This window comes from Drosophila obscura, unplaced genomic scaffold, assembly GCF_018151105.1.
Source record: "Drosophila obscura isolate BZ-5 IFL unplaced genomic scaffold, ASM1815110v1 contig_186, whole genome shotgun sequence".
Lineage (NCBI taxonomy): Eukaryota > Metazoa > Arthropoda > Insecta > Diptera > Drosophilidae > Drosophila > Drosophila obscura.
The window spans coordinates 7,050,319-7,063,360 of NW_024542774.1; the positions used below are offsets into that span (position 1 = coordinate 7,050,319).

At 45.2% G+C, this 13,042-nt stretch overlaps 2 protein-coding genes across 2 annotated transcripts; one reads left to right on the forward strand and one right to left on the reverse strand.

Moving 5' to 3' along the window:
• Positions 1–1,045: 1,045 nt before the first annotated feature.
• LOC111073860 (serine protease grass-like) lies at positions 1,046–2,113 on the reverse strand. The gene is made up of 3 exons (XM_022366400.2): positions 1,843–2,113; positions 1,632–1,780; positions 1,046–1,564 (listed from the first exon to the last, which is right to left on the reverse strand). Exons 1-3 carry the CDS (start codon positions 2,085–2,087, stop codon positions 1,155–1,157), a joined length of 804 nt encoding a protein of 267 aa, XP_022222092.2. The 5' UTR covers positions 2,088–2,113; the 3' UTR covers positions 1,046–1,154.
• A 747-nt stretch (positions 2,114–2,860) lies between these two features.
• LOC111073867 (protein G12) lies at positions 2,861–3,575 on the forward strand. Its single transcript, XM_022366413.2, has 2 exons — positions 2,861–3,394; positions 3,462–3,575. Exons 1-2 carry the CDS (start codon positions 2,861–2,863, stop codon positions 3,573–3,575), a joined length of 648 nt encoding a protein of 215 aa, XP_022222105.2.
• The last annotated feature ends 9,467 nt before the right edge of the window (positions 3,576–13,042 follow it).

Below are 13,042 nucleotides of genomic sequence, written 5' to 3' on the forward strand. Positions count from 1 at the left end.
CAACTGTGTGTGTGTTGGCGACATTACGCGATTTTACGCATGATTTCAAATTAATGACAGCGGCGCCTGGAATTCCCCCACTCCACGGCCGCGGCCGCGGCCACGCATCCAATCCATCCACATCCATCCACACACCTTTAAGAAAAACCTTTAACAATGCCCACCGCTCTTGCAGGATGTTTAATTTCCTAAATGCATAAATCTCTACTAATACGCCACCACAAACAACACACCAGCACACCAACACACCAACGCAACAAAAGCAGCAGCAAATCTAAATCTAAAACGCGAACCAACAGTTGTTGTTGCTACCCTGGACAAGAGAGTGCAACCCACTGTTGACCAGAAGTTTGTCTCTTTCTATTTATTTGTGTTTCCTTCAGGCTAGGCAAAGCATAGGAGCGATCCACATCATCAGTTGGCATTAACCATTAGAATGTCCCACAGCAACTATCGCTTCTCTAGGGTACATATCACTTCGGTTCGACTTGTTCTTATTGTTTTACTATGGCTAGTGCCGTTGTTGGTGTGCGTGCAACATCCGAAACTCATAAACAAACTTCAAACGACATTTCCCGCACAGTGCGGGACAATGGCCAAAAAAGGTAGGCAAAAAATGGTTTTTGCAGCTTATTACGCACGGCTACCAATGGTCCTGGAAATGGTCCTGTGAATGTCCTGGGCAACCGCAGCAATTCAGCATCATATGTGGCCGGGTGGCGCGGCCGTGTGTGTGGCTCTGTGTGGCGACTCCTGGATACAATGGGTGTGTGTGTGTGTGTGGCTGTGTGTGGCTGTGTGTGGCAGGCGGAAGATGACAACGGCCTAGCTTTGGGTCCTCACACACACACACGAAAAGCTTTCGTTTCGATTTCCGTTTTTTTGGTCCTCGAATTCCCGATTCGCAGGGAAGAACTGAAAGATCTTGCCACAGAATATAGCCGATTATATGGGCAAATTTATTGCTTCCTTTTTGACTTTTGCCAGAGGATTTGTAAACATGGAGATTTAAAGAAATGCAATAGAAATGGATACGGATAGGGAAATCTTTTATTGAAAGTGTGTTAATTTGATTGATTATCTTTTGTGTTTCTATGCTCCACAAATTTTCTGCAAGTCGGCATTCATATTTCTTTAGAGTTTTCTGCCATTTTTCAGACTAGATTCGCTTGCTCAATGGTGTAATGTATCCATGGCGTGAATTGCAAGACATTCGTAAAGACACTCACACCATTGCAGGGTTTTGGGCCATAGCTCACAATCCCAAATTGTGTGTAAAAGCTCGCCCCTTTATAAACCATGATGGTGCCCAATGGTCCACCAGAGTCTCCGGTGCAGGCATGGGTTCCGATACTCCCGGCACAGATATGCAACCTATTCACCTGGTAGCCGTAGCTTTGGAGGCAGGCGGTTCGATCGATTTGGGTCAGACTGGCTGTCTGCAGCACGGAGGGTATCTGTCCGTTTTCCATTGTGCCCCATCCGGTTAGAGTGAACTCCCGAAAGTTATCTACCTTCTGCTGTAGACTCCAGTTCAGCAGTATGCAGATCGGTCGGATAAAATCTAAAGCAAGAGAGGAATTCTTTCTACATAGAGTTCCATGTAGAGAAATGTGATGGTATTCTCACACCTGTATAAATGACGTAACTTTGCAGTTTGATCAAAGCAATATCGTAGCTATCAAACGTCCTATAATTTGGGTGAATGTAGGTAGATTCAACGGGGTAATCCTGATGCGGTGTCCACCACCTTGTGTCGAAATCTCCCAGCCGGACAGTCCTGCAAACGAGTGAAATATAAAAAAATATGTCGCTTAGATATGTCGCTTGGGAAGTACACACAAGTACACATTGGGTTTATAGCAATGCGCGGCGGTAAGAACAAATCGCTGAGTGATTAGCGATCCGCCGCAAAAGAATTGTCCCATTCCGTAAATTTGCGCCATCCATGGGTGGGATACTGGTGCTGCATCCTGGCCCCCGAATATCATTGGTCGGCTTGATGTCGTGGTACCGCAATCCTGTTCGAGAAGCTGTCCATTTCCGCCAAGGAAAAGGCAAGTGGCCACCAACATCAGAGCAATCATCAGAGCGTTCTTTATTTGCGGAGTAAACAAATGTGACTGATGGCTGGAGGTTCCTCTGTTCTCCTCAATGTTTTTCTTATCGGCAGAATCTTCAAATGTTTATTGATTTAATTAGCGCAGAGGCTTGCATATATTTTCTATGGAACTTGGCCTTAAATTTGGGTTTTAATCAAATGTTAGTCGCATGTTTTGTGAGCTCTAAAGTGCAGTGAGTGGCTTAGGGTCACGCATTCTCATTCTCTCTAGCTCCCTAGCTCTCTGTCTCTATCTCTCTGGTGACTCATAAATCAGACTTCAGACTCCATAAATCACGCAATTGAATTCTAATTTTTGGGGCAGACAACATAACATCAAGTGCGTGGGCGGTTGTGTGTAAGGAGGAGGGTACTCTCTGGGAGATGGAATCAATCATTGTTTTTAATGCACAAATGGGGAGCAATAAAATTGAGCTTTGTGGGCCCAGACAAAAGAATTTATCACTTGATTTATACACGGAGTGCGCAGCATACTCCTCCGATTTATTGCGCACTTTATGGAATGCTGGGAACAGTGGCAGACTCATCCGTGGACTGCTAAACTGTTCCCAGTACGCAATGGTGAAAGCAAAAGTAATAGTTTTCGATCATTCGGCAATCAATTAGCACCTTCCCCACCCTCACTTCCCTCATTCAAAGGCAAATATTGTCCCATCTTTGGGACACACGGCACTCGTATATAAAAGTGTCAACTAGCAAGCAGAGACGTCTTCAAACTCGATCTTCAAGCCCTCAACAATGGCTTTCTTTGGCCACGTTCCGATTGCTATCTTTTTGCTTGGTGTAATCTTTAGTTGCGCCCCAACCTTTGCCGATTTACGTGCAGATCTGCGGGATTTTGTGGCTATTGCGCCGCGTCGACGCATCGGTTATATAGCCGCCAGATACTATATCTTCGATCCGAGATTCCGCCAGGCCGTGGGATTTTTGCGCAGCGATGAATTCCTAAAGACTTGGCAGGAGGTGCGTGCTGCTCCTGATGTGGCAGCACTCATCGATTACCTCAACGAATACGGATCGGGCTATGAGGTGACCAGCCTTGTGGACAATCTCCCCCAGCGACTGCGCAACTTTCAGCTGTCGCGCACTGTGCCCGTGGAGATGATGCTGCACCGTGATCTAACCACATTCCTACGCGAAGCGGTTCAAACTCTGCCACGGGCCAAGGTCTATGCTCTGATGTCGCAAAAGGTGCGTCAGGGCGGAGATTTCGCCAAATTCTACAAGGCCCTCAGGGACAAGCAGTTCAAGACTCTGGTGGACAGAGCAAGGGTATGTTCTGACAAGGGATTTGGATTTCTACAAAGGGCAATTAATGACTGAACTATATTTATCTCAGAATTCCAGTGACCTGCTAGCTCCACTGAAAAGATTGAAAGCAGAGAACATCAATGTCGATGAGATTATTCAAATATTGTTTGAAATAATCAATTGGGGTCCCCAGAATCCATAGATGTAATCGAAATTCAACTTAATTACAGTTTTTCTCACTATTTTGATTGTTTTGCACTGTAAAATGGGTGCATGACTCAAGACGGGCATGTAGTCCGCCAGAAACGCTTGGGCTGAAAACAGTTGGGGGAATACTAAGGCGAGAAATGAAAATTTCTGTGGAATCGAATTTTTTGGGCATTGCTTATCTGTTGGTTATGTTTTTTTGTTGCCAATACCCCCGCTCAGGTCTAAAGATTATCGTTTCCGTTTTCAATAATGAATATTCGATTTCTGGCAGTTCCAAGAGCGCAATCTTGACGTTGGACTATCAATTTATTTGCTGGAATTGTGCGGACCTCTGATCGTTGCTCGAGTAAATGTTTAGCCAGGGACAATGTGCTCTATCTCCCTATCTATCTCTATATATCCCCCTGCATTAATTTTCCCCATGTTTTACCTATCGTGCGGCACACTGCACAGAACTGCTGTCACTACAATGTGGAAAATCAGCAAGAAGGCAAATTTCTGTGTGGAAAATGCTGGCACACACACACACGCACAATATGCACTCATTAGTGCAACATGGCATGGTGCAGTGTGATTGCTGATGGTAGGAGGAATGGTGCATGTAGAAAATCCTCATTGATTTGGAGCCCACACTCTCCCACGGAGGAGCAGAACTCTCTCTATCTCTCTCTCTATCGCTTTCTATGGCGCCTGAAAAGTCTCTCTGTCTCCGTGTTAAATGTCAGCCATGGAGGCGGCAACATGCAACATGAATGACTTTATTCAGTGCTCGGCAGAGCTCTGAAGCATCGCAGCATAATTTGCCGACATCGACATAGTTTTTATGGCTGGCAGTTTGCGCTTGCCGCCAGTTTATTTGCCACAAAATGCGGCCATATAAGCGTTGCCAAGTTTATTTTGGAAAGAAGCAAATTGCTGTCACTGTTGCTGAATATGCAACAAAAGTTGTTGCACTTGCAACGCCCACATACTCGTACATACTCGTACTACAGCCAAGCTAAGCTAGACCAAGTCAAGTCAAGCCAAGCCAAGCCGATCCGTGCCCCACCCACATCATTTTGGTGCAATTTTTTGGCTGACGCTGACGCTGATGCTGCTGATGCAGAGGCGGTGAATGGGAACGAATGAATGGGTGGCCGTTGCCGTTGCCTCAGCTGGTGGCATGCGACTGGTTTGTTGCTGCTGCTGTTTCTCCATTTTGCTTGACATTAATTTTATGCCATGTTTTCGTTGCTTTTGCTTTTGCTGTTGCTTGCTGTGCGCGCTTAAATTGTCGCATTTGTCTTGCCGCTGACTGCTGCTGCTGCTGCTGTTTCTGCTGCTGCCGTTTCTGCTGCAGCGTGTGGCATAAAGTTTTGTGTAATCCTTTCAATTTGTTGCATACTTTTAGGCGGAAATTAAAATAACAAGCGCAACGTGGTAGCGCGACTCCTGCCCCGCTTTCTGGCTTCCTTTCGGTGCTTTCTGCTTTCTGCTTCGCCTGGTTTTAGTTTTTGGGGTCTCCGAAAGTTTTGTCGTACACGTGTTCTACATCCATGCCACACACACACACACACACACCGTGTCAGTGGCAGTGCAACAGAGTTCATCAATTAGTAACTTAGACAATGTTGCTCAGGTTTCGTATTTCGGGCATTCCTTTAGATTTCCATATTTCACATTTCAGATTTCTCCTTCTCAAAGTCACTCCTTCTCCATCCTCCCTTATGGATAGTTGAAGGATACCATACTGCTGGCAATTTACGCTACGAATGAATTCTGTAATGAATTTTGCAAAATAGTTAAATTGAATTCTATGCTCCTGGCTGCTGGCTGCTGGCTGGCTGGCTGGCTGGCTCCATGCACAACAACTGCTGCCATTCAGCCAACTGCTGCCTGCTGCTGCTGTTGCTGCTGCTCGTTTTCCATCTGCTGCTGCTGCTACTGTTGTTGTCATTTGGCATCAAGTAAAAGTAAATAATTGCTGCTTAAAATGCTTGTCAGGAGACGGTACCATTTTCTGGTACTTCTTACCTAACCTCCAACGTATTTTGTTTTCATGCTTGGGCCAGCACAGAGCCCTTTGGCCTTTTTTTTTGTGTGTGTGTGTGTGTGTGTGGGAGTGGGTGGCCAGAATTTTTGAGTGGCAGCAGCAGTAGTCCATTTATTCTTTTTGATACCTCGCATTCTCGTTGGAGAAAAAGTGTATGCCGGTAGAGAGCTAGAGAAAATAATAAAATTGTTGTAAATACCTTGACAATTGCTGGGTATATTCCAGTTGGAATGTTCATTTGATGTTCCATCTTTCGTCCCTTTCTCTTGGCTCTGTTCGGTTGCAGACTCGTTACCGCCTTAACTGCAATATCAGTTACAGAACCCAGAACCCAAAACTCTAGAGCTGCTCTCTACTTCAAAGTTGATGCCTGCCACTGCCTCTGATGATGCTGCTGCTGCTGCCTTTGGCTGTTTGCTTCAGTCGTTCCCCATTCTGGTATCTTTTGGGCTGCTCCTATCCTTCTGCTGGTTATATTTCGACCAGATTGTCTGTATTTGCGGTTTGTGCGTACGTGACATGGATGCATCTACCGCTATAGAGGGATGTATGGATCGGTTCGCCAGAGTTTTGTAGTTCGGCAGGCGGCATGAGATGACTGCTTGCTTAACAATTAGTTTTAAACTGCCAGTTGGGCGCTCAGTGAGTGCTGCTGCTGTTGCTACTGCTGCAGGCCATATCCTCGAATCATTCAGAGATGCCTTGTAATCCGTACTTGTGTCTCATACTCATTAGGGCGCTGCTACTCCTCTGGCAGAAAGCACCGCCCCGGTGGAGCGATGGCTCCCAAATCATTGGGGTCGTATGTGTGTGCCCCACACCTATGTATTACTGAGAGGAAAAAATCAAAAGGAAGTCAGAGAGAGGGAGAGGCGTATGCGGAATTACAACAGTAAAAGAAGGAGGGAAAAATCAACAACAGGAACAACAAGAACAACAATCAATGTTGTCCCGTAATCAATTAACGATTTAACGTTCCGTTCGTTGTGTGTGTGTGTGTCTGGTCAACGATTCTCTCTGTCTCCCTCTCCCACGCTCCCTCTTTGTCTATCTCCCCGTCAGCATTTGGCGCCACCTCCACCTCCACCATCACAAATTCTGTTTTATGTGTGTGTGTGGGGAAAGAGTGCTGCATGAACACGTCATTGTGGCAGGGCTTTTTTTTTGGGGAATGTTGCTGTCATTCCACAAGCAGACGAAGAAGGTCTTAAGCTCTTTAATTGCGCCATCATCTTATTAATCATATTCAGTGACGGCAGCCCTGTTTTGGGTGCCAAAGTATTTGCTGTTTTCCACTGGTCAATGCCAATTCCTTAGCTCTTTCCAGTTGTGCTGCATTGATAGAAGGAAAAGCTAAGTGAAATTCCATAATCTGCGAATCGGTTTGATTTTTAATCGAATCCTGGCAACCCTGTTCGGTGTGTAAAAGTATTTTGTTGGGGGGGGGGGTCTAATGTGATTACTCCTGTCATTAATTCGTCGCTACAGCGCCACATCCAATGCCCTTCCGTAGCCATTAAATTGACCGCCGGACTCTCTCTCTCTCTCCCTCTGATTTCCCTCATGCATGTACGAGCACTCGTATAATGTTTGTGTGTGTGCTTGTCGGTGTGCGTGTCTGTGTGCATTTAACTGCACGTTTTCAAACTTTGACCCGCGCTTTATTCTGTTGGCCAGCCAAGGGTCGTGTCTCCCGCTCGGCTTTGGGGTCTTCTCTGCGGGTATGCGAGTGTGTGTATTGGGTACGGGCGGGTCGGGGGTTTGTTGATTGGTTATTGACTTTTAACAGAAAAATTGATGTAATGCAATTAGTTTTACAGCTAAACCGTTTGATGATTGTACCAAACGGGGAAAGCGGAACGTAACGTTTGTGCCAAACGAGCACTTTGTCGGCGTCCAACAAGAGAGGGAGAGAGAGAGAGAGAAGAGTAGAGAGCTGTTTAATGCATGTGTTGGGGTGTTGTGGTGTTGTGGTGGTGAGGTTTTGGGGCTGGTGACCTCCTAAAACGGCTGCAGATACATTCAATAGATGTATACACGGGGATCTGCATAGATTTATCCCGGATTGTTCTTTGTCCATTTAATGCTATAATCAGTAATAAATGAATCTGATTATTTGATAATATGTATATTCCATGTTCCCATGTACATTCTCTTCTCATTCGCTTCTCTTCTACCGAAAACTCTGTGTATTCCTGTCATTCATGCTTGGCCTTTTGCCAGTCGCCCATCGGTTTCCACTTGACTCGTAAACCCTATACACATCTACAATAGCGCCATGGAAAATCTAAGCTGCAGTCAAATGATGGAGCCACCTTGCCGGTCAAATACTGCAACAGCGAAAATTATCAATTAGCCTGGAGGCCGGCCCGGCTATCAATTACACGCATGTGCATCGAAATTGAACCATAACGCGGAGGAATATGCAACGAGTGGCAGCAGAATGCCAGAAATCGAAATACCTCCACCCCCCCAATATGCGCACAAATGAAGTGAAACAGAAAGGAAAGGGGATGGCGGTGAGGGTGGGGGTGGGGGTGTTGGTCTGGCAGCACGAGCCACCGATGGGGTGTGGGGCAGGCAGAACTAAGGGTAGTTGAAATTTATTACAGTTGTGCGAAACAAAGCGTACAATTTTTGCAGCTTAATTGAAAAATATAAATTGTTGCCACATGTACGAGCATGTACGAGTATGTGTATCTGCATCGTGTGTGTGTGTGTGTGTGTGTGTGTGTGTGTGTGGATCGGAAGTAAAGTCAAAAGCAGAACAAGAACATTAATAACGCTGCCAAACGGAAATAATAAAAGCCATTTTAACGATGACGCCAAATATAAAATCAAGAGAAATTGTAGTCGTACATAAAAATGGCTCAATATTGTGGCACCATTTGCGACTGCCAGTCATGACTGTAACTGTTAAATGTGACTGTCAAGGCAGCTGCAATATCAGCCAATCAGGCAAGTACTGGTCCTAGCCACCCTTCTTTCCTCCACTCCATTGGGCTCTCGAGAAAGCGAAATCTTTTGGGGCACGCCACTCTCTGATCCTGTTATCATGGGGTTATCCTAGCAGTAATTTGCAAGCGGAAAAACGACAATCAATGCGGGTCAATATTTGTCAACTGCAAACAGCAGCAGAACAGCATGCGGAAGGTGAAAAGAAGGCACAGAAACACACCCACACACACACATCCACACACACAGCCAAACACAGTCACTGCCAAAAGGCAATGGAAGACACAAGCATTCACACAGAAAAAAAGTCAAGTGCAAACAGCAAAAGGGAAAAAAGGACAACACAAGAAAAAAAAATGCGACATGCAGGTGGCATAAATGGAAAAAAAAGACACAAATACCACACCCACACACAAGCACAGCACAGAGAGATAGTGAGATAGAGGGGAAAGGCGCACCTATACATGCACAATTATCACTGGGTCCTTTGATGATGAGCTTCCTGCACATCAAAAGCCAAAAATAGAGCAACTAAAAGGCAGGCAAAAGGCCAAGAGGCAGGAGCAGGAGGAGAGAAAGGATGCATGGGCGAACAGGTGGAAGGTTGGCCATTGGATCGTTGGATGTTCGCTGGACAAGGCCAAAAAGGATTCAAAATGGGTAAAAACGTAACGAACAAACAACGTGCTCCGATGTCAGCCACACAAATTTCATTGCTCCTCCACCCTTCCCACCTTCACCGCCCCCTTCTCCGGTGTTTGATTGAAGCTGCGCCACTGATAGACAGCAGCAGAAAGCACTTCGGGCACCCGCAAAAGCCCTTGAAACCCCAAAAACATACACAGATACACACACACACACACACATGCGGAGGAGTATACATGTGCTGAAACATTTCGTGGGAGGGGCTTCGTTTGGCTAAAGCAAACACACCTTGACTTTTGGTCAGAGATATTCTGATTTGTTTGTGTTTCTACTTTTCGAGCTTAACAAATTAAGCGCTCAATCTGTAGGCCACCGACCATACAACAACAACAACAACAAAAAAGAGCTTCAAAAGAAAAGGACAGAGAAAGCCAGAGACCCGAGACCAGAGACCAGAGAAAGAGCAAAATTATCAACAGCAAAAAATACAAAAAAAAAATATACTACAATGAAAGTAGCAGTTAAAGACAGAACAGAGGAACAATAAATACAGGAAAAATATAGGAAAAATCAAGGAGAACGAAGCATAAAATACACTTAAATATAGAGCGTTTCATTATGATTAATCTCTGGAAAATAAGTCTTTGATTATCATTTAATTCCTTTACCCAGTGTACTGTACACACGGGAAAAACTTCTGCCAAAATCCATAACGAAACACAATCAAAAGAAATATTTTTGCTACCCCAGAGAAAAATGAAAAAAAAACACAAAAAAAAATAGCAGCATTTTAGATGACGACAGAAGTCAACTCTTCGTTAGTTCTGTTCTGTTTGTTATGGTGTTCCCACACCCGTACCCACACCCACACCCACACCGTCACCACACCACCAGGCCCCCCTGCGTGTGTTGTCGTCGTTTCCCATTTGTTTACATTTTCCAGGTGCTGCGGGTGCGGGTGCGGGTGTGGCCGGAGGGTTTTCGAGTATGTGTTGGCTCCTCGTTAGAGCTGTCGGCCCTTACTCCGCGCTTCATTGTCGAGCGTTTCGTTTTGCTAGTTTTGATGAATTTATTGGCTAAACATGTTTATTATTTACTCGCAAATCACACAGCAAATTTGACAGTTTTAAGCGCTGACATGTGTACGAAAAGCGAGGAGAAGTGAGAAAAGAAAAAAAGAGAACAGAGAAGTTGTATGGTGTATTTACACTTTCAGATGGTATTGTGGTTATTGGCAGATATTTGTTGCTCTTCTGAATGAATGTACAAACTAGTTCTGGTTTTGCTGCGCTCAATATTATTCTTAATCCCTTACAGGTACTCAGGAAACTCAGAACAGCGAGAACCATCAATCAAATATTAATTAACGTTTAGTAAAAATCATTAGCTGAAAAGTTAGTTTGTTTCTAACGATAAAACGTTCCGATATTCCAGTATATGTATGTAATGTACATAATGGATATTCAAAGTGTGTCTTATGTTTCTGTTCTCTAAATAAATATTTTCTTATTTTTGTTGGAGTTTCCTTGACTAATGGTTATCCTCCCCCCTACCCCAAAAAGTCCACGAAACGAAACTCATTTGCTTTGGCATTTGCCTTGATCCGTCTACCAAATCAATCTGCTACAAAGATGTTTCTCCCCACCCCCAGTAGAAAGTGTTCTCCCACTTTCGGCATGCTGTTGCTGTTGGCAATGGCAGGGGGGGAGAGCTGTGAGCGTTGTTAATATTTTAAGCTGCGTAATTAATTTAAAACCTTGTAATTAATAAATAACACCAACGTGTAGTGGGCGTTGCGGCCGTGTGGCAACAGAACCAGAAGCGACGCATCGCATCGCGTTGCTTCTCGTTGGTGGCAGCAACAGAAACAGAAACAGATAAGCGGTAATCATTAACGCTGCGGCCAGTGGGGTGGAGGCGGCTGTTTAATGGATTTTACTGGATTTGCCTGCGGGCAGAGTGTATTGTTGCTTCTTCCCGGACGGATGTCCTCCCAGGCAGGGGCAGGACGGCGAGGGTGTTGCAACAATTGTGCGTGCTTATGCGAGTATCCGCTTTTAGCTGTCACTAATTAAATTCGATCCGTATTTAGGGCAAACCCGTCATAGTCGTATTAGAGCGTTTCCATGTACTGCCAAGGGAATTTTCGTATCGTTTCATGGCCACAGCATTTCAGTGTGCGAATTTGAAGTCAATTACTTTTCAGTCATCTGGCTAAGTGTTATTAATTTATTAGAAATTCAATGGACTTTTTAAAGGCCATTTGTAGTTTAATACTCGTATTTATTTTGTGGTTGCTTCTGTTTGATTTTAGCGATAGTTCTAGCATAGTCGATAGACGATTTTATGCAGCTTAAATCTCAGATTTAGTCTTACAATGATTGCTAGTAGTTTCAAATATGCATTTTCTATGCACGCCATTGATTTTGTATAAAGAGATGCTATCTATAGCATGTGTATCTTTCTTTAAACAAGTGCCGCCATTGACTGGACATTTGCGTGGCAACATCATTGATATGGCAATTGTTCTATTTGCTGGCCCAAAGCACACACACTGTATCCGGGACGCAGACACACAAATACACACACACTCGCACGCACTCATTCGCTTGTTCACTCACTCCATATCCCGATCATCATCAATCACGGCGGCACGGCCAACCATATACACAGTCCCAAGAGCAGGTCGGAGGCCCCAAGCCCATTTCCATTCCACGGCTGACAGTGCACTTTTTTTTTTTTTTTTTTCTGTGGCGAGGGCTGAGGGATAGAATAGACGGACGGACGGACGGACGGGCGCTGCCTGGTGCCACTATAATTGGCAATTCATGCAGGAAACAGGCCATTATGCTGCTGTTAACTTATTAGCTGGCCATGAAAATGCCTGCCCCTTCGATCGGTGTCTGGTGGTGGTGGTGCTGCTGCTGCTGCTCCTTCTGCTCCTTCTGCTGCTGCGTCACTCCGGTGACGGAGCTGTCACCTTTACGAGTGGTGGCTCTCCACAGGAGGCCGGAAGTGTGAGCATTTGCTGTTTTATCGAATATAATTACCTTTTGAACAGCTTGCCCCTTCAACTGTTATCCGTTTCCATTCCCCCCCCAACCCCCCAAATTATCCAATCCAATATTTGGTGCTAAGTCTTTTGGTTTGCCTGCGGCCTGCTTTTAGGAGTATGCTTGTGTTTCTGTGATTGTGTCTCTGTGAGCATTTGTGGGTGTGCATCTGCGAGCTAATAATAAGCAGCATAATTGCAAATGCAGGTGCAACAGGAGAGCACTCGCTGTTGCAACAAGGGAGCCTCAGGCCACGGCATAAGTACATGTATTTGGCTACCCATTAGAGTGCATCGTGTCAGAGTGTAGAGCCTAGCCTCCCCCAACCAATTTGGGGTCCCCTTATTCTAAAGATACAAATACTGTTATGTATCTGCCCGAGGCATCTTCGTGTTTATGACGCCATTAAGCGGCATTGAGCAAACGCAGAGCTTGCAAGTGTACGTACAACATCTTAAGGATCCACCCGACTAACTCCCTCATCAGAGCCAGCAAAATGCCAGGGCATGTGCTTTAAATTTGGCGGCAGGATGCAGTAGCGAGTTTTGTGGAGGGGGAAGGGTAGCAGTTCAAACACTATAAAAATTATGCGTGTCATAAATCCAACGGATGAGATTTGCATTTGTATCTCCCTGCCGCTCCACCAAAAGTCGTTATCCCATCAAAACTTGAGCGGGGATGGGGGAAGGGGCGTGGCATAGAGGGTGCCATAATAATTTTCGCCTAATAATGATGCGCGTTATGGCTTGACGACAACAGAAGAACCTGCCACAC